This window comes from Eubalaena glacialis, chromosome 17 (genome assembly GCF_028564815.1).
Source record: "Eubalaena glacialis isolate mEubGla1 chromosome 17, mEubGla1.1.hap2.+ XY, whole genome shotgun sequence".
In the NCBI taxonomy this organism is placed as follows: domain Eukaryota; kingdom Metazoa; phylum Chordata; class Mammalia; order Artiodactyla; family Balaenidae; genus Eubalaena; species Eubalaena glacialis.
Window position 1 is genome coordinate 8254982 of NC_083732.1, and position 25238 is coordinate 8280219.

At 45.8% G+C, this 25238-nt stretch overlaps 1 protein-coding gene across 5 annotated transcripts in view; it reads left to right on the forward strand.

The window, feature by feature from the left end:
• CHD7 (chromodomain helicase DNA binding protein 7) overlaps positions 1–25238 on the forward strand; it is a 177609-nt gene that overhangs the window by 50699 nt on the left and 101672 nt on the right. For all 5 annotated transcript variants that reach the window (XM_061172013.1, XM_061172015.1, XM_061172017.1 and 2 more), the window contains exon 2: positions 10010–11867. In XM_061172013.1, the coding sequence (XP_061027996.1) occupies positions 10182–11867 (1686 nt within the window). In that variant the 5' untranslated portion in view covers positions 10010–10181. The remainder of the gene's footprint in view (positions 1–10009; positions 11868–25238) is intronic.

Genomic DNA, 25238 nt, shown 5'->3' on the forward strand with positions numbered 1-25238 from the left:
TATGGTGGCGTTGTAGAACCGGCTTGCATTCATAAGTGTACGTATGGAAAAAAGTTTCCAACTTTGTTATATGTCAGAATGATTATGAAATAATGAATGCAAACTGTTTACTGTATATTCTAGCCTTAATTCCATTTTCTTTGTCAAATATAATTTCTTGAAAGAGTAATTTAATACTGTAGTCACAGAGGAAGTGAAATTTGTTTTCTTCCATTTTTTTGTCTATAGATTGAGCTTTTTGAGACCATGGTCAGTTTTCCAAAATAGTTTCTCTAATACTCTTCCAAAGGCCTCCTCGACCCTCCTTAACAGTTCTGTTTCCCTTTTTTTTTTTTTTTTGGCCACGCCGTGCAGATCTTAGTTCCTCCACCAGGGATGGAACCTGCGTCCCCTGCATTGGAAGCACGGAGTCCTAACCACTGGACCGCCAGGGAAGTCCCCTGTTTCACTTCTATATTGCTCACTTCCCTGATGGAAGTTTGGATTTATATAATTCCTGTGTATTTCTCTTTTGCATGAAATATGGCATCTTAGAGCACCCTCCAGGTTGCCGTGTGACCTCTGCCCTCGGTGTCCTGTGACACTGGCCTGGCTCTGAGCTCGGGTTTATTCGTGATGGATAAGGCGCCCTTGTCATCACATGCGCTCTGCTCTCACAGGGAACATAGATAAATTATTTTCAGCTGTGGTGTTGCCGGAGGGGTTCCCACCCCCCCTTGAAGGAAGAGAACATTGGGGGTGTGTATCAGAAGAGACTGTTTAACCACACTCTTTCTCCCTTCATTTCAAGCAAGCAGAATTGGGGTATAGTTTTAAACTCTCCCCAGACTATGAGGCCAGATCCCCCTTTCAGCTTTCCAGAACCTTTTAAAATGCAAAAGAATATAGGAAATTGCCAGATCAGTTAGTTAATCAGTGACAACCATAGTAAGTATACAGAAAGCTTGGTTCTTACAGGAGCAGTTGGCTGTTCACCGTGTTTTCTTCCCCTCAGCGTGTTGCCCTTGGCGTCCTCCAGTGATGCAGGGTCGCTTCATAGGAGTTCGGGATCACCCAGGGCATCTCAGGATGGGGGTGGTCCTGGGCTGCTCCTTCCGTCCCTCCTCCTGTCCTACGCTCACTCCTTGTAGGCTTGGCCTCACCCAGTTGTGTGTGCCTGCTTGTGTGTGCATGCATGTATGTGTCAAGTCAGTAGCTTGAAATAGATCTAGAGTGAGTGGGAAAATATATTTTCAAATGACTTTTTTTTTTTTTTTTTAGTGGGTTAGTAAACGTGTGGTGTCATTCACCTTTATAGACCAGCCACGTTTTGTCTAAACTATCCCAGGATGTTTTACAATGTTAAGCAAGATACACTAGTGGTCACCACATTGTGTAAAATTTGTGTTACTCTCCCCTTAGTCTGCACTATACACCTCCTTATCAAGTGGGTTGAAGTACATTTCCAAAGTTGCATTTTTCCCAGTCCCAAATAAATTACACACAGAATTTCCATTTTATTATTTCTGGACCTGTCTCTCTTCATTTGCTTTCCCCTTCACCTACAATAAAATTAATTAGGGTAGCATTAGAAAGATGAGGGAGAGATCCACATATTTTACATAGATGTTTACTTGCATGGATATGGTATGCGTGGCTCTGAATATAGATGATTGTCCTCATCCCTCTTCTGCCATATACTGTTGCTTATTTTAAGTGTTCCTGGAATGTGTACTGGTCTCCTGCTGGGCCACGCTGAGCTGCATATGGAAGGAGGATTGCCCTGGATCTCTTCTCCTGGTGTCTGTGGTGGGATGAGCAGGTCAGCTGTCTTCTCAGTGGGCTTAGTCTTAGAAGGAGTTAATTTCAAGGAGTGATATTTCAGTGTTGAATTGCAGGGTGTAAAGGTTGTTCTCTGAAGGACATTGATCCTGGTGCTTTAGCGGCACAACTTACGTATAGGACAGTATACGCCTTTTGACCAATTTAGGAAAAAAAAAAAAAGTGCGGAGGCAGTGCGCTTAGTATAAACTGTTAGCTGAGTCCCATTTCATTAGTTGCCTTGAAAGAAAACATATTAGCCCCAGGACTCTTACGTAGGAAAAAACCCATCTTTATCTGAAAGGCAGCTCAGAATATCCAGACTCTTCAAAGTTGTGTAGAAATAACTGAAGTATTTCTGCAAGAGACCTGTGAAATAGGGTGTTATGTAACATAGCATTAGATATTAATATTAACTGCATTTTTTTTTGTCTTGCAAAAATGATTGTCAAGCAGAGGGACAGATGTATCTTTGAAATTAAACCACTTTCAGATGTCCTCTCTTTGACAAATTAAAACTTGTCACTAAGGGTTATTCCTAATTCTTTGGATGAGGTCAGTATTGTTTCTTCGTGGGTCACGAATGCCAAGACTCCCTTTCCTTAAATTTAAGATGACATACCTTTGTTTTACTTGCTTTGTAATTCTTTGGGACCTGTTGTTGATGATTCCTTCTCACGTTAATTGAGGAGAATCGCAGCTGTAGCTCAGGAGGAGCTCAGAGTCTGCGAGCAGGACTTGCTAAACTTCCACATGTGTGGGCGTCACGGGGCGCCTTGTTAATAACACGCAGGCTCCTGGGCGGGAGGTTGGGTTGGGCCCAGGACCCTGCATCTCTCACCAGCTCCCGGGGGGGTGCCAGTGCTTCCAGGACCCTCCTTCAAATGGCAAGGCTGCGGTCTGCAGGGAGAGAGGCAGGGAGAGAAACAAGAACAAGGTGTGCTTGGTACTTGTGTAGCTCCTGCCTCCAGTGTGGTGGGAATACTAGGGAGGGCTTCAAAATCAGCCTGGGGTGGGGAGGGCTGAGGGTCAGGCTGCTTCCCGGGATGAGTGGTAACAAAGGAACTGAGCCCACGAGCGGGAGGTCAGACCGCACAGCACAGCACGGCGTGGGGGTGAGGAGGCAGGTGTGGAGGTAAGGAAGGTGTGAGAAGGTGAGTGGATGATGCACAGTAAACTTGCAGTGCTTTGACGGACCCAGCCTGGGTGCTGGTGAAGGTTTCAGGGGCAGAGGGAAGGGAATTGGGGCGTAGAGGATGGAGAGGCTGACGGGTCTCTGAATACAAAGTGCCTTGCGACCTGCTGGAGCTTTTGGGCTCCATCCTGGGAGCTAGGGAACTGCTTTAAGGATTTTAATCAGGGTGGAGAGAGGACACATTTTGTGTCTTAAAGATCATTCAGTCAGCTGTGCGAGCGTGTTGGGACCAGATTCAGGAGAACCAGTCAGCCTTTAAAGTTCCGTCCTTCACGAAACCATGACGCCCGATTACATCAGAGACTATGAACTGGAGGAGGAGGAAGACTTGTTGGGAGGAGAATCCACAGGTTGCTCAGTGGACTGAATATGCAGGATATCCTCACGGCTTTACTGGAACAGCAAGCTGCATGGCACAGGGGCCACATCTGTTCGTTCAACTCTGTATACGCAGTGTCTGTTAAATGCTTTATGCAGAGTTGGCCCTCATTAAATATTTTTTAAGTGAATGAATGCTGAGAAGGATTGAGGGTGGTTTTCCATCATCTGGCGGGGTGGAAGGGGTGGGTGGAGGGCGCTTAACTGCCATGGGGAATGCTGGCGGAAAGCACAGCATTGCTTTACACAACGAAAGATAGATCTCTTCAACTAACATCAGCAAAATTGGAGGCTACCTAGTGATATAAATGGAAGCTAACTATAAATGCAATTCTTATTTCCTTTCTTTGGTTTTATTTTTCATGTGGTGCTTGGGACTAACATAGACCTTCTGAAGGACTTCACATCCTTTTTTGTTCTTCCTGCATCCTTTTCTTCCAGTAAAATAGAGAATGAAAATAATGCACAAAGCCACTAAAAAAAGTAATGGCCTCACTATTGCTATGTAGACTTTTTTGTTGTTAAAATTAAGCTTGCAAATACTTCATTAAAGAGCAATGGTAATATGGCAACTATAAGTGAAAAGGATTTTGAAATTGATTATTCCTAAGTGTCTGAATTTTGTGCAGTTGAGAATCATTCCTAACATAATAAAAATTATTTATTAAGAAATAGAGCCTTTTCAGCAACTGTGAAGCTGGGGAGATCCCGGCCGGGAGAAGGACGGTGACTCTCATTGTCCTCCCAGCCTTTTGACCCTCCCCCGAAGCCTCTCAATAAAATGGCTTGATCCCAAAAAACAAAACAAAACGAAACAAAAAGAAAAAAGAAATAGAAATGTATGCTGGGAGACATTATAGAAAGGAGAAATTTTATAGGTTGAAAATATAGTTAATTAACATAAAATATGATATATGGAAAGAATACTATAAATTTCATCACAAGGGGTAGATAAGGTCCTTTGAAAGAACACTAATCCCTGAGCAGGAGAAAAAAATTTTCATCAAAGAGAATTGCTACTATTTAATATGGTCTTCACCTAGGAATGTTACCTCTAGGAAGAAACCTGTAGCAGTGCCGTCCATAGGATTTTCTGCCCTGATGGAAGGTTCCACGGGGGCACTGTCCACACGTACACCACAGCCACCAGCTACACGGGCGTGTTGAGCACTTGGAATGCAGCTTGTTCGACTGAGCAGCCGAAGTTAAAATTTTATTTAATTTTAATTAAACAGCAACACGTGGCCAGAGGCTGCCGTGTGGGACAGCACAGCCATAGCCCGAACACATGAGCGAGGAAGAAAATGTGGTCTAGCCCGGGCTGGGGGTGTCCAGGAGGGGCATCATTTGGTCCATGTGGCAAACCTGGAACTGACTGGTGATGAACTGATGCTGGTAACTTGGAGGCGCTTCCTGCCTCTCTCTCTGGGTCGCTGTCCGTGGGATCAATGCCTGGGCAGACCCCCCCCCCCCCCCCGCCCCCTTCGGCGGCTGCTAGGGGCCATGGGTGGGGAGTGCCATCCATAGGCCTCGTGGTCGAGCTGGAAGGACTCAGGGTGAGGAGAAGCCCAGGCATGCGGAGCCCTTTTTCTTCTGTCCATTCCCCTCTCAGCCGTGGGTCCTTCCCCCTCGCGATGTGATTTGTAGCCTTGAGGGTCTAGAGGCATCTCCCGGGCTGCGCTGAGGGTGGGAGGTGTGCTTTCCTGCTGCTCCACACCCCCCTGGAAATGCTGGCACAGGCTCCACCCGGTCCCGAGAACCCTGATCAAGTAATGTCACAAACCTTAGGCTCTTGGGAGGTGGAGGAGAGACAAGTAAAGAGAACAATGCAGATGGAGCTACGGAACACTAAGGTGGTCTTAGTGTCTACAGGGCAGCTCCCTTTTACTTGCCCCATGTGTTGGATACTTATGAAAAAATGGACAGCACCTGGATGGCATTCTTCTTCCACAACCGAATACAAAGTGGTTGAGCTGTAGGAAGTATTTTGCCCACGAAATGAAAGGTGTTCTGTGTTCACCCATCTCCTTTCTAGCTTTTCAGGTCACTGTGATACCAAATTAAAACTGGGCTACACAAATGCCGTCCTACTTTAAGCAGAGCACAGTAGTTAAGCATTGTTTATGTAACCTTTGGGAAGTCAGAACTTCACTTCAAAATCTTAATATGTATTTTTGCACAACTTATTTCTTTCACCTTGGTTTGTTGTACACCCCCTGCTTTTGTCTCCAGTTTTCTGGGTGCTGTTTACTTTTTGGGGCTGCCTACTTTGCATCCTGCTTATTTCCCAAAATATTAACCAGTAGCCTCAATGTGGTGCTAATATGTGCGTGCTTCCTTAAAGTTATCGGTAGTATAAGTAAAAATTTTCTTAAAAGGAAACTCTCTTCTGTTTGGTGGTTTCAGCAATTGTTCTAGTGACTTATCTCTGAATAAATAGGACCCTGTCTAGGCCTTTCATAGGACCCCGTCTAGGCTTCACTGGTGAGTTGCCATTTCATCTATACATTTCTCTTTCGTCTCTGGAAGTTGTTCGTCATTAAAATATTTTGTTGGAGATGTTTACTGCTCTCAGTATATAAAAGGGTTTCTTCATCTGTACAGTGAAGAGGGGCTTGGATTAGGAGGTCTCCAAAGTGTTGGCCGGCTCTAAATTTTCATCATTGGTTTCACAGTGAGTCTCCACGGTGTCCACGATGCTGTGAGCTGGGGTGTCTCATGGTGCCTCTCTTCACCCCTAAACACACCCCCAAGCACCTTCTGAACTCAGAAGAGACTTGCCAGTAGGGTGCTGAGCAGAAGCATGTATTATGTCTCCGTTATAGGTGTCTATACTGTTCAGTATATAATATCACACACAGAGCACTTGTCATCATGGATTACCAAGAAATAGTTCGTAAAATGGTATCCTAAATTTTTATACCATAACCCATGAATCTTAATTTTTAATTAAAAGTTTCATCATTTACAGATGACTGTAACCTCCATGAGGAAAAAAGGGAACTTTGTTTTTATTCACCGATATATCTCTGGCAGCTGTGATCAGTGCCTGGCTCATAGTAGAGGCTCAGTAAATATATTTTGATTTTTTTTTTTTTTTAATTTTTATGTATTTATTTATTTATTTTTGGCTGTGTTGGGTCTTCGTTTCTGTGCGAGGGCTTTCTCTAGTTGCGGCGAGCGGGGGCCACTCTTCATCGCGGTGCGCGGGCCTCTCACTATCGTGGCCTCTCTTGTTGCGGAGCACAGTCTCCAGACGCGCAGGCTCAGTAGTTGTGGCTCCCGGGCCCAGTTGCTCCGCGGCATGTGGGATCTTCCCAGACCAGGGCTCGAACCCGTGTCCCCTGCATTAGCAGGCAGATTCTCAACCACTGCGCCACCAGGGAAGCCCAGTAAATATATTTGAATACATAAATGCTGTTTGAAATTTAACTTGATTTTCATTTAAAGCCAAATCAAATGTAAATACAACTTGAGTATTTATTTCCCAAATGATAATGATGAGAATTATTTGGTAACACTGATGACTTGCATTTCTGTTTCTTCTTTTTAATAATCTATACCTGTGCCGTCCAGTATAGTAGCCATTGCGCCCATGTGCACCTTTTTGATTTGAAATGTGGCCAATAGGAATCGATATACTGTAAGTGTGAACTACTGGGTTTCAAAGACTCAGTACTAAAAAATGTAAACTGTTTCATCTCTATCGATTACATGTTGAAGTAATATGTAATTACTTGCATATATTGGTTTTATTTAAAAAAATAAAACCAATAAATAAATTGGTTTTATTGGTTAAATAAAAATGATTAAAATTAATTTCACTCTTTTTGGGGCTACTTTTTAAACGTGGCTACTAGAAAATTTTAGACATACATGGCTTTGGTTTGATGGCTCATTGGACAGTGCTGATTTAGACACAGAAAATGTAGACAGTGAATGTAGACAAGGGGGCAAACTCCAAAAAGGAATTTTAAATGAATATCTTTGATAGGAACAACATTAAATGTTGCAGCTGTGACTTGGGAAAGTGGGCATTCAAATGGTCTTGATCAAATTAAAAAAGACAAAAATAAATTAATTAGATTAGCTCAGATCAGAAATATGAAATCCAGCTACCAGATGGATTCCTAGCATAGTCGCCAGCCAGAGTCTTGAGGTCAGAAAAGGGGCAGGAAGGCGGTGATGGCTGCCCCAGCAAGCGTTAAGTGGTGACCGGCGACACACTAAAGCCATAGTTTGGGGACTTCTCTGCCCGGACTTCACGTGACCGTGGTCGCAGCTGTGGTGGGTGACACGTTTACTGTACCAGGTCATGCTGCCATTTTTCCTGCTGCTGGGAAATGGCCTGTTGGTGGAAGGAGCCGGGAACTGGAGACCCGAGTGTCGGGTAGGATTGCTTGCAGTGAGTGCTCTGTTTCGTCCCTCCCCTGGGCCTGTAGTCAAGTTCTTTTTCCCTTCCTGCTCAGCCTTATAAAGTGAGTGCCAACTCCATGCTGCCCCTCCAGGCAGTAGGCCGAGCCGTCGCCTCCCTCTGGGCTCCTTTCCCTCTGGAGCTGGCTGGGAACACATCCAGTCCATAGCAGTTCCTCCCGTGACACATGCTGGGCCCTGGAGGATGAAGCCACCATTATCCTATAAAGCAAGGCCACCCAGGACAGGCAACTAGACGTTACCTTCCTTCAGCTAATTTGAAAGGTTATTTTGGTAAGTGGTTAGTCTGCACGGCTGGTTTAAGTTCGTAACAAGTCCATTCCCGTATTTATTTCCTTGAAAGCTAGAATGAGCCTTGAATAAATGAAGACTGACCGCGTAGGCTTTTTAGGAGTAAATTCAATTTATAAATATCTGTTTCATTTGGCACTGGAGACTTCGACTTCTCTTTGGTTTGGGTTTTAAAGCAGCATGTCTGTAAATAAAATGGCTTTCATGCTCACCTTACTTCCACCTGCCTGACCTCTATTTCTGGAGAAAGTAGATCAGAAAATTCATGGCAGTTAGCCGCAGAGTGAGGAGACCTTTGGCTCCGGCTGACAGCTGTCGCTTGAGCACTGCCGACCTGGAGACCCTCTCAGGTGTTCTGTCTGTGGTTCTGACAGCAAGCAGGAATGTTGTTTACATACATTTCCTGTAGGCAAAGTTCTCCCCTTGCTGGGGGCGTGGGTTCTTGGTGGGGCTGGCTGCCTCCACCCCACCCCTACCCCAGCCGTCCCCAGTCCCGCCCCAGCCGTCCCCAGTCCCGTGCTCCTGTGGACGTGTGTCAGTAGGATTTATGGCGGGGCCTGTTTGTAATATCCCTTTTGAAATTCTTCAACAAGATACTGTTTTTTTTCAAGTTGGGCAGTATCACACAATGCTTCATGTGCTTATGAAAGAGGAAAAAAAATGAGTTAAATTCCAGAGATGTTTAAGATTTCGGACATTTTTCCTATGTGAATTAGCTCTTTATTAGGTCGTTGATTTAATTAGCATTCAACAAAAACACTTTCCTGTTTTGATTGTGGAAACATTCTTTAGGTTGGTTATTTTCATCTGACACAGAATCGGTTAGCAAGTAGTTAGTCTGCACCGTGTGCTGTAAACAGGGGATGCTTACGGGCAGGCCTGCCCACCTTTCCGCCTACCTGCTCCGGCCTGCCTTGTCCCAGAAGAGGTCAAGGCGAGGGTGAGGGTTGCATGGACATTTTGAACTTCATTCTGTTAAAAGTTTCAGTTTTGACCAGTTTGGGGGAAAGGTTTCTGTCTCTGCTGATGAGAATGGTCATCGTCTAGAAACTGTCCGTCCAGCTAGAGTTTGTCCGAGTGGTCGCATGGCTCCTGGTCCATCCCCAGAGCCCGGGGCCCTCGGGTGGATGATGGACCTGTGATGGGACTTCCTCTGGCGGGGGGAGGGTGGGCGTCGGGCGGGCGGGCGTGTGTTGCTGGCGGACGAAAGCCTGGCATGTTCCTGCCGTCAGACGGACGTAAGGAAATGATGAGTTACCGCTCCGCTCGCCAGCGTGCCTGCCAGCATCCTCGCCTCCGCCGCTTTCTCCTTCGACGCCTCTGTTGCGGTTCTGTAGTTGGTTGCATGTGGGCCGTAAATATCCAATTTGTACGAAATGACTGATTTTGGTATTTGTATAATCCTCTAGTCAATTTAACTAAGTTGAGCTTTTCACAGCCCTCGGTGCTGTGGCTGCTCATCTGATTACACCGCTCAGGGGAATAAGGTTAAGGGCGGGCTGTTGGTAACCAGAGCATTTCCAGGGCTTTCGTGCAGCAGATGGGCTGCTTGGCGACATTCATACATCTGCTGGCCTGCTGTGGCAGCTGCTGCCGCTTCACGTTGTGTTCTTTTGTTCTGTTCCATCCAAGAATGGAACGCGAGGAAGTGGAGTGAATGGATTAATTTAAGGTTAAGGTTAGTGTTTTGCTTGCTTTCTAAGTAACCGATCATAATAATGCTTCTGGTAGAAGCTAATGAGTTTCTCTTAAAGTGAACTAGATTTATAAAATACAGCTCAGTGAGGGGGCTAGATCAGTATTGTCGATGGAGACCAAATTCGAATGCGTACGATGCCGGCAGTTTTTATCATTTGTTCCTAATTCTTTGTTTTCTTCCTCCCTCCTCCCCACCTCCCACTCCCCTTCTAGGACCTCTATCCAGATTTGCCTGACACTGCAGGGTCCAAGAGAATTAAAGAAATATGGAGTGACATGAAGAAGATTAGTCAAGGATTATAGGCTCTGAGGACGAACCCTCAGTGAAGTGAAGCACAGACAAGCTGCTGAGCTCTGGTCTGGAGGAGCCGCGTGTTGGGAGAAGATGGCGGATCCAGGAATGATGAGTCTTTTCGGCGAGGATGGGAATATTTTCAGCGAAGGCCTCGAAAGCCTGGGAGAATGTGGTTACCCTGAAAATCCCGTGAATCCCATGGGTCAGCAGATGCCGATAGACCAAGGCTTTGCCTCCTTACAGCCATCCCTCCACCATCCCTCCACGAATCAGAATCAAACCAAGTTGACCCACTTCGATCACTATAATCAGTACGAGCAGCAAAAGATGCATCTGATGGACCAGCCGAACCGAATGATGAGCAGTGCCCCTGGGAACGGACTGGCGTCTCCCCACTCGCAGTACCACACCCCGCCCGTCCCCCAGGTCCCCCACGGGGCCGGCGGCGGCGGCGGCGGCGGCGGCGGCGGGGGCGGCGGCGGCCAGATGGGTGTCTACCCCGGCCTGCCGAACGAGCGGCACGGGGGGCAGTCTTTCGTGGACGGCGGCTCCATGTGGGCGCCCCGGGCCGTGCAGGTGCCGGACCAGATCCGAGCCCCCTACCAGCCGCCGCCGCCGCCGCAGCCCCAGACGGCCCCGTCGGGCCCCCCCGCGCAGGGTCACCCCCCGCACCTGCAGCAGCTGGGCGGCTACATGGCGCGCGGGGACTTCTCCATGCAGCAGCACGGGCAGCCGCAGCCGAGGATGGGCCAGTTTCCCCCGGGCCAGGAGGGCCTCGGTCAGGGAAGCCCCTTCATCGCCGGCCCCGGCCACCTGTCGCACGTGCCCCCGCAGAGCCCCGGGGTGGCGCCGAGCCTGCGCCACGCGGTGCAGCCCTTCCACCACCACCCCCCCGCCGCTCTCCACGGGGAGCCCGTCGCCCACAGCCCCCGGTTTTCCCCCAACCCTCCCCCGCAAGGGGCCGTGAGGCCGCAGACCCTTACCTTTAGCTCTCGGAGCCAGACGGTCCCGTCACCTACTATAAACAACTCAGGGCAGTATTCTCGCTATCCTTACAGTAACCTAAATCAGGGATTAGTTAACAATACAGGGATGAATCAGAATCTAGGCCTTACAAATAATACTCCAATGAACCAGTCCGTCCCAAGATACCCCAACGCTGTAGGGTTCCCGTCGAACAGTGGTCAAGGACTCATGCACCAGCAGCCCATCCACCCCAGCGGCTCACTTAACCAAATGAACACGCAAACTATGCATCCTTCGCAGCCTCAGGGAACTTACGCCTCTCCGCCTCCCATGTCACCCATGAAAGCAATGAGTAACCCGGCGGGCACTCCTCCTCCGCAAGTCCGGCCCGGAAGTGCCGGCATCCCGATGGAAGTCGGCAGTTACCCAAATATGCCTCACCCGCAGCCGTCTCACCAGCCCCCTGGCGCCATGGGGATCGGACAGAGGAACATGGGCCCCAGGAACATGCAACCGTCCCGTCCGTTTATGGGCATGTCCCCGGCGCCGAGGGAGCTGGCCGGGCACCTGAGACCCAACGGTTGTCCCGGCGTCGGCCTCACAGACCCGCAGGCGATCCAGGACCGGCTGCTCCCTGGCCAGCAGCACCCCGGGCAGCCGCCGGCTTTCCAGCAGTTGCCAACCTGCCCTCCGCTGCAGCCCCACCCGGGCCTGCACCACCAGGCTTCGCCCCCGCCCTCGCATCACCAGCCTTGGGCACAGCTCCACCCCTCGCCCCAGAGCGCCCCGCAGAAAGTGCCTGTGCCGCAGGTAAGGGGGCGTAGCCCTGCCCGCCCTGCCGCGTGGGGCGCAGGCGCGCGGAGGCAAACTCCGTCTCAGCCTCGCCAGACGCTGCTTCGTCCCGAGATCCTTGAGTTCTGCCTTGTAAGCTGCTCCAGCATCTCACCTGTTTTCTGTTACTCTTTTTTTTTTTACTCTCTCACTCACTGTTGGCTTGTGCATTTATTCACTTTTTCAAGAAGTCGTGACTCCTCCCGTCCCAGGGGTTGTGCTGGAGCTGAGGGTGCGTAGAAAACTAAGCCTGGGTCCTGCCTGCAAGGAGCTCTGCTCTCACTGCCAGCGGTGAGACGGGCATTGGACCTAAACGGTTTTTTCCTTCCCTTTATTCTTCTATGCTGTGCTCTCTCTCTCCCTCCCTCCCTCTCTCTCTGATTTAGAAATACACCAAAAGTTGGTTTCCAGCAACGTTTTATATTTTTGTGATAGTCCCTCCCACCTGTTTTAGAAAATTGTTGTTATTTTTCCCTTGGGAAGCTACAAAGTATGTTCCTCTGTAATACTTATTGGACCAGTTGTTGAATGTTAGTGTGAACTTAACTTGCACACTGTAGAAAATCACAGTAAATGATAATCCACAGTAAGTGGTCCCTAAGAGATTTGGATACCTAGTACTAAAAGCAGAAGTCTTCCTTTTCGTATGCTGGGATTTTATCCTACAGAATTTATAAGCAGACAGATTTAGATTTTAAGCTCTAGTACTCCCATACACATCTTTCCATTATAAATGTTGGCGTTTGTGCTCTAGCTTTAGGAAAAATAATGTCTGTATGTCTAGGTTATTCAGAGTGCTATTCAGAAATATGCATTGGTCTTCCACTACGATTGCAACCCTGAACATGGATGGCACAGTGTGATCTTTAGAGCTGTAAGGCACAATGCTTGTTCTTAATGAACTTGTAATCAATTTGGGGAAACATGACCAATACGTGGAAGTATAAAGTGTAGTAAAAGACCATGCATGATTATGTGACAAGTGTTCAGAGAGAGAGGCAATACCTGTGGATGAGGGTGCTTGGAATTTGGCTAGGACGTAGCCAGGGATGTGAACCGAGGATGGCATTTCAGGTTGGGGGATGGTTCCTTAGAGGGGGCACGGGACGCTGAATTCGCTGCAGGGCAGGGCCGGGTGGTAGAGGTCTGATCTTCTGTTGCAAAGAATTTGGACTTCGCTGGGGAGCCAGTGATATCAAACTAGACAGTGCGCGGGGATAGCCGGGGAACCAGAAGATGAGCTCTGAGCCTGTGGTCCAGGCCTGTGAGGATAGTTTGGTCCAGGGACCAGGGATTGGGGAATGGGAACAGAAGGGAATGAAGCTACGTGCAAGTAAAAGGGTCGGGTCAGGAAACAAAGCCCTCTGGGGCATCCCGGGTGGAGAGGCATTTAGATTGGAGACTCAGAAGCTTCAGCCTTGGTGGGACTGGGGAAGTGGAGGCCAGGAAGGTCTCCTGGGGACCTCAGGACACAGGACTCAGTGGGGTTTCGGGAAGGCTGCCCTCACAGGTCCGGCACACTTGGAGATTCTCAGGAGGAGCCCTGAGGTCAGCGGGGACCATGTGGGCCTCAGCCACTGGGCCTGCGCTGCCCGGGAGAGAGCCGCTTCCCTCCTGGGGAGCCTCACCTGCAGTGATGGGAGCGGGCTCCTGAGACCGTGGACAGCGTGGAGGGGGGTGAGAAAGGGCGTTTACCAGCTGCTGGGCCCTCGGCCCACCTGGATGGCTCCTAGGGCAGAAATGAACATGACTTAGTTTCCAGGGATTATTCTTTTCTTGCTCGTTGGAAGTTTCTTCCTAAACGTGGGATCTGTTCAGAGCAGTGGTCCTCAGACTTATGGTCCCAGCATCTTCTCTCCTCCCTGGAGGACGGGCACCGTTTGAAGGAGACCCCCTGTGACTATAATCCCATCCCTGGTTGGGAATCGTTGGCCTCCTCCAGCGTTTCTCAGTTTTAAGAGCACAGATTTCTCAACGGGTGTTTCAGAGGACGCGTATGAGTAGGTGGCCCCTGGGTCCCTGAGCGCTGGGAGACACCAAGTGCACTTCCCTTCTTCTCCAGCTCCACCTTCTCGAGTGTGCCATCACAGACACGCTTGGAACGGGTTAAGGGGTGCAAACAAGTACACTTGAGGTATCTTTATTATATAAGTTCAGTCGCATGTTTTAAACATTTCGCACGGTATTTGCTTTCTTATTTCTGCTCAACTTTGCATCCGCTTCAGCTTTTGAAGCCCTCAGTTCTGCACATCATACTAGGGAGGTATAAAGTCTTGAGAAGAGCACAGACTTTGAAATCAGCAAAGTGTTTGAATTCCAGGTCTGCTACTTACTAGCTTGGTGGCTTCAGGCAGCTTGACCTCTCTGAACCTCAGATTCGTCATCAGTACAACAGGAAAAATAGTACCCATCTCAAAAGGTGTTGAGATTAATTAGGGTAATATACTCACATCAAGTGAGTGTGATCTCTAGCCTGTGGTGCATACTTAAGTGTGAATTCTCCTCTAGGTTTTAGTTTCTGGTCTCCTGCAATGCGAACCTTAACTTTATAATTCATGTCATTTCAGATGTACTAAATACAATGTGAAATTCCTTTTATTTTTAAGGAACAGGTTACATATTATGAAATATAGCCTTAGTTATGACACATTAAATTTGACTTGTGGAAATATTACCTGCCTTTTTGCCCGTGTTGCTGGGTGTGGTGAGAATAATGAGGTAGGTTCAAAATGCTGTCACAGAATCCTAAACACCTTGCTCTCCCTGGGACTGACTCACATTCTACTCTAGCAGATAATCTATTATTATTATTGTTTTGCTTTAGAACTACTAAAATTATTTTGCATTTCATGTATGACCGGATGGTGGTTTGAAACCATGCTGTGTAGCAGGGAAATTACCAGATTAAGTGGAAATATTGATGTAATTTGCTGAATTATCACATTCAGAGAGGCTTATTGACTTTTTTATCTTGAGTTTTTTACTTTTTTACTTTTAAAAAAGTAGAAGTTATGCTTTTTAGCATAACTTTTTATGCTTTTCATGGGTAGTGAACAGATATTTTCTAAATTCTGTCGCATGTTAAAGTATCTTTGAAGATAAGTTAACTTTATATTAAAGAGTCAGCAAAGGAAAATGTTAGAACTGAGGCCAGAGTTCATCAGGCCATATGTTCATTGTCGGGACACAGTCTTTAATGGAAGCTCCAGACTAGCCTGATGATTTGATAAAAATTTACAGGGAAAGAGAAAACCTAGCTTCTATTTCCACAGCTGATTAGGATAGTGGTTTCCCTTTTCATTCTCAGACCTGTTTTTCTATCTATCTATCCATCCATCCATCCATCCATCCATCCATCCATCATTAAATAACTTATTTATATTTCAATTTTTTTCTTCCAGTTTTACTGAGATATAGTCGACCTACAGCCCTGTATAAAGTGTATAAGGGCTACAGCATAATGATTTGATTTACATACATCATGAAGTGATTGTCACAGTGAGTTTAGTGAACACCCATCATCTAAGCACAAAATGAAAGAAATAGAAAAAAACATTTCTTGTGATGAGAACTCTTAGGATCTCCTCTCTTAACAGCTTTTGTATGTAACATACAGCAGTGTTCGTTATACTTATTATGCTGCACACTCCATCCCTGATACTTACTTATCTTACAACTGGAAGTCTGTACCTTTTGACCACCTTCCTCCAGTTCGCCCTTCGCCAGCCCCTGCCTCTGGTAATCACAGATCTCATCTCTTTTTGTGTGAATTTTTTTGTTTGTATATGAAGTATAATTGACCTACAACACTGTGTTAGTTCCTGTTACACAACACAGTGCTTTGATATTTCTATATCTTTCAAACTGGTCACCACAGTGAGTCTAGTTATGATATGTCACCATACAAAGATATTGCATAATTGTGGATTCCATTCCCCACCTGTGACTCATTTGTCTTATAACTGAAAGTTTGTACCTCTTAACCTCCCTCACCTATTTCTCTTCCCCTCAACCCCCTCCCCTCCAGCAAACACCCGTTTGTTCTCTGTATCTGTGACTCTGTTTCTGTTTAGTTATGTTTGTTCACTTGTTTTGCTTTTCTAGATCCCACATGTAAGTGGAGTCATACAGTATTTGTCTTTCTCTGCATCTCAGACCCTTTTATGCTCCTAAAAATTACTGGTGACTCCAAAGATCCTTGGTTCACGTGGACTTTATGTGTTGGTATCTGTTGTCTTAGAAGTTTAAACTGAGGACAGTTTGAAATATTTGTTACTCATTTTTAAAATCAGTAAAAATAATAAACCATTATACATTAACATACATCACATTTTTAACTGAAAAGCAGCTGTTTTCTAAGACAACAAAACATTAACGGCGTTGTTTTGCATTTTCCGAAACGTTGGATTCTAATAGCCGCTTCTGCGTGCAGTCTGCAGGAGCCTCTGGCCAAGCCCGTGCACGCCTGGAGAGAAGGAGAGTGAGAGGCGGAGAACATCTCAGGGTCCTTATGAAAAACGGTTCTGACCTCGCAGGCCCCGCACTCTGAGAGCCACCGGTGTGGAGGCAGGAGCGTAGGTCTCGGAGCCTGCAGTTCCTGAGCCGGAGAACCAGCAGCTGATTTCTCACCCCATGACCTCGGGCAGGTTCCTTAACCTCAGGGCCCTGGCTGCATTCTCTCCAAAATGAGGGGCGATACACCTTCCTGGTTAGAGGCATAGAGAGATTAGCAATAACGTCTCTCAGAATTTAACATGGTGTCAGACACACGGTGGGCACTCAAAAATGATCCATTATCATCGGGCAGATGTTTACAGTTGCTTGTCGCAGAGTTTAGGAAATAATCTCAAGCACTTGTTCCAGTGTTAAGTACGGGCAGAGTTGTTGCACTTCCTTCCCTTGGCTTCTGGGAGCAGTTAGCAGACATTGAGGCTCCGCGTCCTGCTCCCTGGGAGAGAGGAAGGGCTGGTCGGGGCGGAGGTGGTGCAGGCAGCCCCTGGAAGGCGCAACACGGAGGTGAGCTCGCATGCTTGGGGGCAGCGCCTGGTCCAGCCTTAGGAGGGCGAGGCGGGGGCAGGCGATAGCTCTCCTGAGCTGAGAAGCATCAGTTGAGTTGAGAGGAGGATGCACAAAGGTGGGGGAGGAGAGAGTTTAAGGCTTGGCAACCATGAGGGTGAAGAGAGTGCGCCTGTGTCCCTGCGTGTCCCTCAGTGTTACTGGCATGTGGGGCTGGGGCCTGGGGGGCCCCTCTGTAAGACGCTCCTGCAAGGACGTGGAGGGACGAGGCACCATCCTCAGGAGCAGGAAGAGAGCAGAGAACGGCACCAGGTGGACGCCAGCGAGGACCACCTGGAAGGAGAGCTCAGCACGTCGTTTTGGTTGTTTGAAGAGCTTGTCTAAGAAAGACTGGTTACGTGGGTTGTCCTTCGAGGTTACAGGGGAGTTTCTGAGTTTCTGAATAACTCATCCTGCTCAGGTCTACACAGGTGTAGGTAGATTCATGGATTACGCTCTCAGATGGGCAGATGCTGGTGGGATTTTTAGGATCTGCAGTATTGTGTCCTTGGATTAAGTGTATTGGGGTGTATTTGTGCTCCTCTCATTAATTTGGTCCTGAAATACAGTCATGGTGAAGCAGGACACAAGCAGAAAGCATTTTCGAAGGACCACTAAGATTGAGGTGATGGGTAGTAATTTCTGTGTCCTAATTTTCCCCTGGGAGATTAAAATAAAAAACAGATCCAGAAGAATCAGTGGTGCAGCTTTTCCAGTCCTCTGTCTTTTCCGTGATGTGTTATGAATATCGTTAAAAAATAGCCTTTCTGGGAAAACCTTTTCCTGGTAAATCTCAAGTAGAGAAATCCTCTCGGTTCACCCGGTAAATACAGAATTGCAGACACGAGCAGAGTAACTGGCAACTACTAAATACATTTTTATGGAAAAAATAGGCACGCATCTTATGCCTCATTTATGCAAACTGTGCTCAGAAGTAGAGAAAAGGGCCTTTTGAATCGAGAGTAGATGTCTCTCTCTGAATACTACTCCGGGCAGACTTATACTTTCACACCCCTAAAGATGTCTGGTGGAGATGGGGAAACAGATCATCTCTGAAGAAAACCCAGTGTGGACCTAAGCGGCTCCCAGGGGCTGTGGTGAGTGTGCCCACGTTCAGGGACGGGCACCCACGGTTAGACCTGGTGGGAGCAGCTGCCCTGCTCTCCCACATGCTGGTCTTCAGGACATCGTGGGTTACGGCCGCCTGTCCCTCCCCGATTGCTCTCGACTTCCCTGGTCCATGAGGCGCTCCCAGAGCCTCCTGTTTTTCACGAAGACTGAAGATGTCTCTTCTGACCACCTCTGTTCGTTTATATTACCGCTCAGTGAGCACCGCCCTGCATTTCCCTCGAGCATGGCTGGTTTATCCAGAGGGCAGCGTTTCGGTGGGTTAAAATGGAAAATGCCAAGTGTAGACTTAGAGCAAAGGAAAGCAGTCTACTCCATCTGTCCTTTCACCCCACAGTCTGAAAGCATGAAATGAGCCGAATACTAAATGTTAGCCTTGCGTCTGAGTGGCTTTTATTTTGTAAAAGGGTATTGTTTCCTGTGACTGTCAAAAAATGTTGTAGGTAGTGAGAAGTTCATTTTTAAATTTACTTGCAAAGCCTGCATATTAACCATCTGCTAGGTGTCCCAAGTAGCCAGTGGGTTTTCTTAACTTTTAAGAGGCCACTTTTAGATACTGCTTTTTAATCTTGTAACTTGGTTGCCTTCATTCAGCTCCATGAAAGAAACATTTATCAAATGCCTGTTATGTGCCATACACTGTGTTAAGGACAGAGATTGGCGGTGTGATGGAAGGTGGGGAGGAGGTCAAGGCCGTCACTGAGACGGACAGGGAATTTTGTTATTTAGGTATGACCTGGCCCTCATTTCTTTGTGTACCTACTATGTTGTAGACCAGTGCTGTCCAACTGAAATATAATGGGAGCAGTGAATGCAAGGCACATGAGTTATTGTAAATTTTCTAGTAGCCACATTAAAAAAAAAGAAACTACACATTAGTATCATATATTTAATTAACCAAATATATCCAGGATATTCCAACACATAATCAGAATAAAAAGACATTTTACACAGCTGTTTGAGATCCGGTGTGTACTTACAGGCAGAGCCCATCTGCATTTGTATCTGCATAAGGCAAGCCAGTAGCCCCATGTGGCTGGTGGCTGCCATATTGGACAGTGCAGAGCTACACTCTTTCCATAACCGTTGCTTCCAATTCTTTTGGAAAACAAGTCAGAGTGTAAGCAAGACTAATGCACATATAAATAAATTTAAAATTGTTTAGTCTAGTGACAACAGTCAACCTCCAGCACAGGTGTTAGCACCCTCATTGTAAGGTTGGGAAATCAGTAGCATTTTTTAATATATGAACAATACATGTATTGTTGGAGGGGTGTGTGCGTGTGTAGTATCAGTATCAGTTCCTGAAAAGCTAGATTATCAAAGTGAAATTTCATTTGTTTAGATTCCAAAGAAGGCTGTCTTTCTATTTTCTTGTGGGGAAAAAAATAACATTTTTCTCAGAAAGGTGGATTACAGCCATTTTCAAGATTTTAGTTCCAAGTGGTTTTTGGATACTTTTAGTAGTTATTTACCCCCTCGCCACCCCCCCAGCTCAACCTTTCTTTGCCCCTCTGTCTCTGATGCTTGTTTCTCTATGAGGTTGGTCCTCCAAGGATGAGGGAGAAAGCCTTCATTTTCACTCTTACACATGCACTGCCACGTGCCCCTGCCGGCCCCCTCCACTCTTTTTCCTTTCACCTGTTTATTCTCTGCTGTTTTTTCTTCTTCGTTTTATCAGTCGTTCAGAAAGGCAGTCTCTGGCACTGCAGAGTGATAATTGGCCGGGGGAGGAGAACTGGGAAAAGGCTCAGGGGGACAGTTAAGGGAAAAGCATCGCTGGGCCTAACTTGGAGAATTTATCTTAATCTTGCTATCTAATATTAGTCTCCATTCTCTGTAGTTACAGCTGTCAGTCTGTAGGTGATCTCTGAGTAACCACGGGGAGATGGCCTTCATTCTTCCTTTGTTACTGAATACAGCTCTTTATCAGAGAAGGAAGTCAGTAGCAAACTTGTACTTGTGCTTTTGCCTTGCAAAACCTTAGTAGGTGATGATGCATCACCACGAGTGAGGTTTCAATTTTTCTTCACTTAGTGTAAAAAACATAGACCTTCTAGGGGCTGGGCCGTGGCACTGGGTCAAGGTACTAGTGGAGAACTTAAACGAAGTTGGCAAAAGGCCAAGAAATTGGCACCATTTTAAAAAGTCAAAAGTCAACATAGATACAGAGGCGCTTGTGATTCTGCTTGCTTGTGTCCTGGTCTGGATTGAATGATGAGAGAGATGGTCTGGGAAGACTGGGCGGGATTTCCTTAATTCTTCTTTTAATGATCGAATCAAAATCAGCACCCAGGAAGTTATTTGAAGGAAACACGCCATTTTGATGCCCATTCATGAAGAGCATGACATTTCTCATCTGCTTTATAGCGTTTTTGGTCTGTTCTCTGCTGCCTTCTGTGTTTAGTTTAACTCTAGATAATTCTGTACCACAGATTTCAGGAGAATTCTTAGACTTGAACGCTAACTGGGTGAAAGCAAAAACAGTTGTTTTAAGTTGTAAGTAAGAGGTATTAATCTCAAGAGCCTTTTTGTTTTGTTTGTTTGCTTTGGCTGTGGGCATGAAGAGTTGGAGAATACTGAAGGCAGTGCAAGTGGTGATGTTGGAAAAACCTTGTTAAGAGTTTCTCCAGTGATGTTAACTTGTGCTTTCCTGCCTTGTCACGGGCTGGCTGGACAGGTGCACAGCCTTAGCGTAAGAATCCCACCCTCGCCCTTTGGTGGGCTGTGAAGTCCCTGCCTCTTGCTTATCGTAGGGGGTCAGGAGCATCTCAGGGTGGATTTCCCTGAGATGCTAGTGAATAGGCAAGGACTTTCACATCATCCTTTTCCCAAAACTTTAATAAAGTTATATTTCTGGATGTACTTTTAAATGAAGGGGTAAGGGAACCCTCTTGCACTGTTGGTGGGAATGTAAATTGATACAGCCACTATGGAGAACAGTATGGAGGTTACTTAAAAAACGAAAAATAGAATTACCATATGACCCAGCATTCCCACTACTGGGCGTATACCCAGAGAAAACCATAATTCAAAAAGACACATGCGCCCCAGTGTTCACTGCAGCACTATTTACAATAGCCAGGTCATGGAAGCAACCTAAATGCCCATTGACAGACGAATGGATAAAGAAGATGTGGTACATATATACAATGGAATATTACTCAGCCATTAAAAGGAACGCAGTTGGGTCATTTGTAGAGACGTGGATGGATCTAGAGACTGTCATACAGAGTGAAGTAAGTCAGAAAGAGAAAAGACAAATATCGTATATTAACACATATATGTGGAATCTAGAAAAATGGTACAGATGAATCAGTTTGCAGGGCAGAAATAGAGACACAGATCTAGAGAACAAACATATGGACACCAAGGGGGGAGAGCGGGGGGCCGGGGTGGTGGTGGGATGAATTGGGAGAGTGGGATTGACATATATACACTAATATGTATAAAGTAGATGACTAATAGGAACCTGCTGTATAAAAAAATAAATAAAAATAAAATAAAAATAATGAAGGGGCAGTATATAGACGTAAAGTTCTCTTTTTTAAAATATTTATTTTATTTTATTTTATTTATTTATTTGGTTGCAACGGATCTTAATTGCGGCAGGCGGGCTCCTAAGTTGTGGCGTGTGAACTCTTAGTTGCGGCATGTGGGATCTAGTTCCCTGACCAGAGATCGGACCCGGGCCCCCTGCATTGGGAGTGTGGAGTCTTAGCCACTGCACCACCAGGGAATTCCTAGACTTAGAGTTCTTACTGAATATGGTAATACTTGAAATTAAAGTTCAATTTTTAGATCACGCCTCTAGATAGACTCTTATAGTGTGAACATTCTCTGTAACTTAGAGAAACATCGTATACAATTGTGGGATCATTCAGAGTTGTGATGTGTTTGTTTTCACTGTTAATGTTGAAAACACCTCAGAATGTCAGCATGAAGCCATGGACGAACTTTAATACCACCATGGAGGTGGCTAGAAATAGACAGTGGGGACTTAACGGAGAATTTACCTTAATCTTGACATTTGGCTGTTACTCTCCCTTCTCTAGAGTTGCAGCTGTAAATCTCCAGGTGATCTGTGAGTAGCCATGGAACGCCGTGGCACTGGGGCAATGACCTAGCGTGATGCGCTAGCGTTGGCTTTAACTCGGCCCACTCACTACTAAAGCTAACTCCGCTTCTGGCGGCTCTGACACTGCAAGGACATTTTCACAAAGGAAAGCTGCTGAAACACATGGAGGCACACCATGGATTAACGGAGATAAGTGAGAGTTCTTCAGGGAAAAAGTTTGATGATTTGGTGAAAAGTTAGGTAGTGTTTTATTTTTACAGTTCTCTGAATATCTGATACCCTTTTCGCTTTAACTGTCGTCTCCCAACCTCTGGGGATGTTAACGGAGCATCCCCGTCCTTCACGCTGGGGTCAGAGGCCGCAGTGGCTCGTGTGCTCTGTGTCTTCAATCACTCAACTTCTGAGTCAGCCAGGCGTCCCTCGTACTTTGAAACGATGGTAGAAGACTTAGCTTAAGGCAGGAAATATTCCAGGGTCTGATTTTGGAAAAGGTCTAGTCCTTAGAGCCCAGCTTAAAGCTCACAGCTTTAGTTTTTGCAAGGAAGTTAAAAAATCAATATTTTCATATAAGTAAGGTCTCTAAGCTAGGGTGTCATTGGTGAAGGAAAAAAAAAAAGGAAGAAACTAGTCATTTATGGAGTAAAAATGAGCCAAATTATAAGATCGGTTTTAACGTTTCCCTCGTTGCAGACTTGAGTGGAAATCCTGTCAATGCTGTGCCGCGTTAGATGCTAGCATAATTCATATTAAATATAAATATAGTTCCAAGAATAAGTTAATGGGAAGAGGTGTCCGTTTACTTGTTTCATTTAGAGTTTCTCTCCTCATTGTTTAGACGCCTCACGCCTGCTCTTGGATCCAGTGGCCTCACTGGGCTCTGTGCGTCCCTGCTGTCAGGAGGTGGCTGAGGGGACACGGGTGCGTGCAGAGCCATGGAGACAGTGGGTTTTAGGGCACAGGAACTGCATTGCAGTCTCGCTCTTCCAGTGTTTTGCTTGGCAAAAATTTTGACTCGGTAAAAGAATTGGATACGTCCCTAAACCCTAGTTTGCTGAGAATAATACTTGTACCAATTGCACAAGATTCTTATGAGGATTAAAGGAGGTGAAGTTTGGATGTGAAGTTTTAGCACAGTGCAGGACACGCAGTAAGTCCTCAGGGAGTGTTAACTGTTTTATTATAACTTTTGTAAATGCGGTTGTTGAAATGAGCTCTTGGAATTTTTCTCCCCTTTTCTACTCTTCACCATAAAGTAGAAAGACGTTCCCTTGTTGTGTAAAATAGAACATCTTTATCTCAGTGCCCTAAAAACTGATGTATCAGATTCTCCGTTGGGCAAACACAAATTCGTAATAGTTCTGGGGGGCGGGCAAAAATTGCTATCACGCTACTGTATTTCTTTTTAATTGAATCTCTAGGAAATGGGGTACTATAGATAAAATACTAACTTCTTTCTCAGTGTTTAATTTCTTCCCAATTTTAACCAAGGCGAAAACCATCTCTTCAGCGTTTAGCAACTTGAGGCTGCAGGGGTGAAGCCAGCATCCTGTTTTGTATTGCGAGGGAAGTTGGCTGGCGTTCCCTCCAGCATCCAAGAGGTTAACCCGCGAACTCTGTTTACACCTATATATAGTCAGTCTTGACTTGGTTAAATATAAATCTAAAGTTACAGCTGTTAACCACAAATGCAGCCATCCACTTCATCCGGCCGTCCTGGCTGGCATCTTGCTGTATCTTCACCGTGGGTTCTCACACACCTTGAGCTGAAACTGCAGTGTTGGATTTGTTTGGTGAGCGCGTTCCTGGGGAAGTAGCACTGCCCACAGTTCTGAACTCACTTGGTTTGTGAGGGTCGTACCACTTTATTGTTTCCTTTCCTAATCTTTTTTTTTTTCTTTAAAAAGTGACTTCATGTTTTAAAGTGAGACAGTCAAAAAAGAAAATATTTTGTTGTAGTTTGATTTAGTAGCTAAATTTTAAAACCATTGCCAAAGAAAAGGTGATTCACATTTTTGATTATGTGAGGTCTACAGCTTTGGAAACGATTTTTATGCAACTCATAATGCTGTTGGCCCTCTTTGAAGTTTGCTGCTTGGAGCTCTGGCACTTTAGAGCTGGCAGAGGCTGGAGCCCGAGTATTGTTCTGTAGGAAAGATCACAGTTGCATCTTTGCTCCTGTTTGCAGATGAGGGGAGGAGCCCTTTGGCTTATCATCTTCAAACTTTATGTACCGTGGTTTTTTGCGTTTTATAAAAATATTGGTTGAAAAGTGAGATCGGAAAAAAAGTAAGTGGAAAACCACTTATTTATTGTCTAATGTCCAGATATAATGTGTTTCTCAAATATCATGTGTGGGGTTTGTACATACTACTTTTTTGAACCGCAATCTACAATCTGTGTATAAAATGAAGCGCTCCCTTCACATTATGGAAATACTAGAGAGTGGCTGCAATCCAGGCCTGTCATATACTTCCATTTAATTCAATGTTCAGGGGGAAAAAAACTCCTCTAAATATACTTAGCTGTGTACTGAAGTTCGTCAGAAAGTATCTAGTGTTTTCCAAATTATTTTTTTTAAAGAAAGTTTGCCATGTTTTTGGATGTCACACAGTAATGTGCTTGTAGAAAATGTATAGCCTAGTGCTGTCTGTGAACTTGCTGTGATGGTGATAATGGTCCTTGTTTGCTCTGTCTGGTACGGAAGCCACCAGCCACATAGGGCTCCTGAGCATCTGAAATGAGGCGAGTGAGACTGAGGAATTGAAATTTTAATTTAATTTGATTTTAGCTAATTTAAGTTTAGATAGCCATATGTGGCTAGTGACATACATGTTGGACAGCTCAGTGTGTATAACCAAATAAGACAAATTATTTAAATCACAGGAAAATAAGATGTAACAAGTAGACCTAGAAAAGACAGTGTTTTGTTGAGTGCATAGCCAGTGTAAGCTTTGTATTTCTCCTGTTATTCTCTCACCTCTTAACCACGTGGGCCCTGCTAGATAGTGAGAGGATATAGTGAATGATCCACACGTGGTAACGCCGACACAGTTCACCTCATTATTTTTGGAGTAAATCTTCGCTGTGTA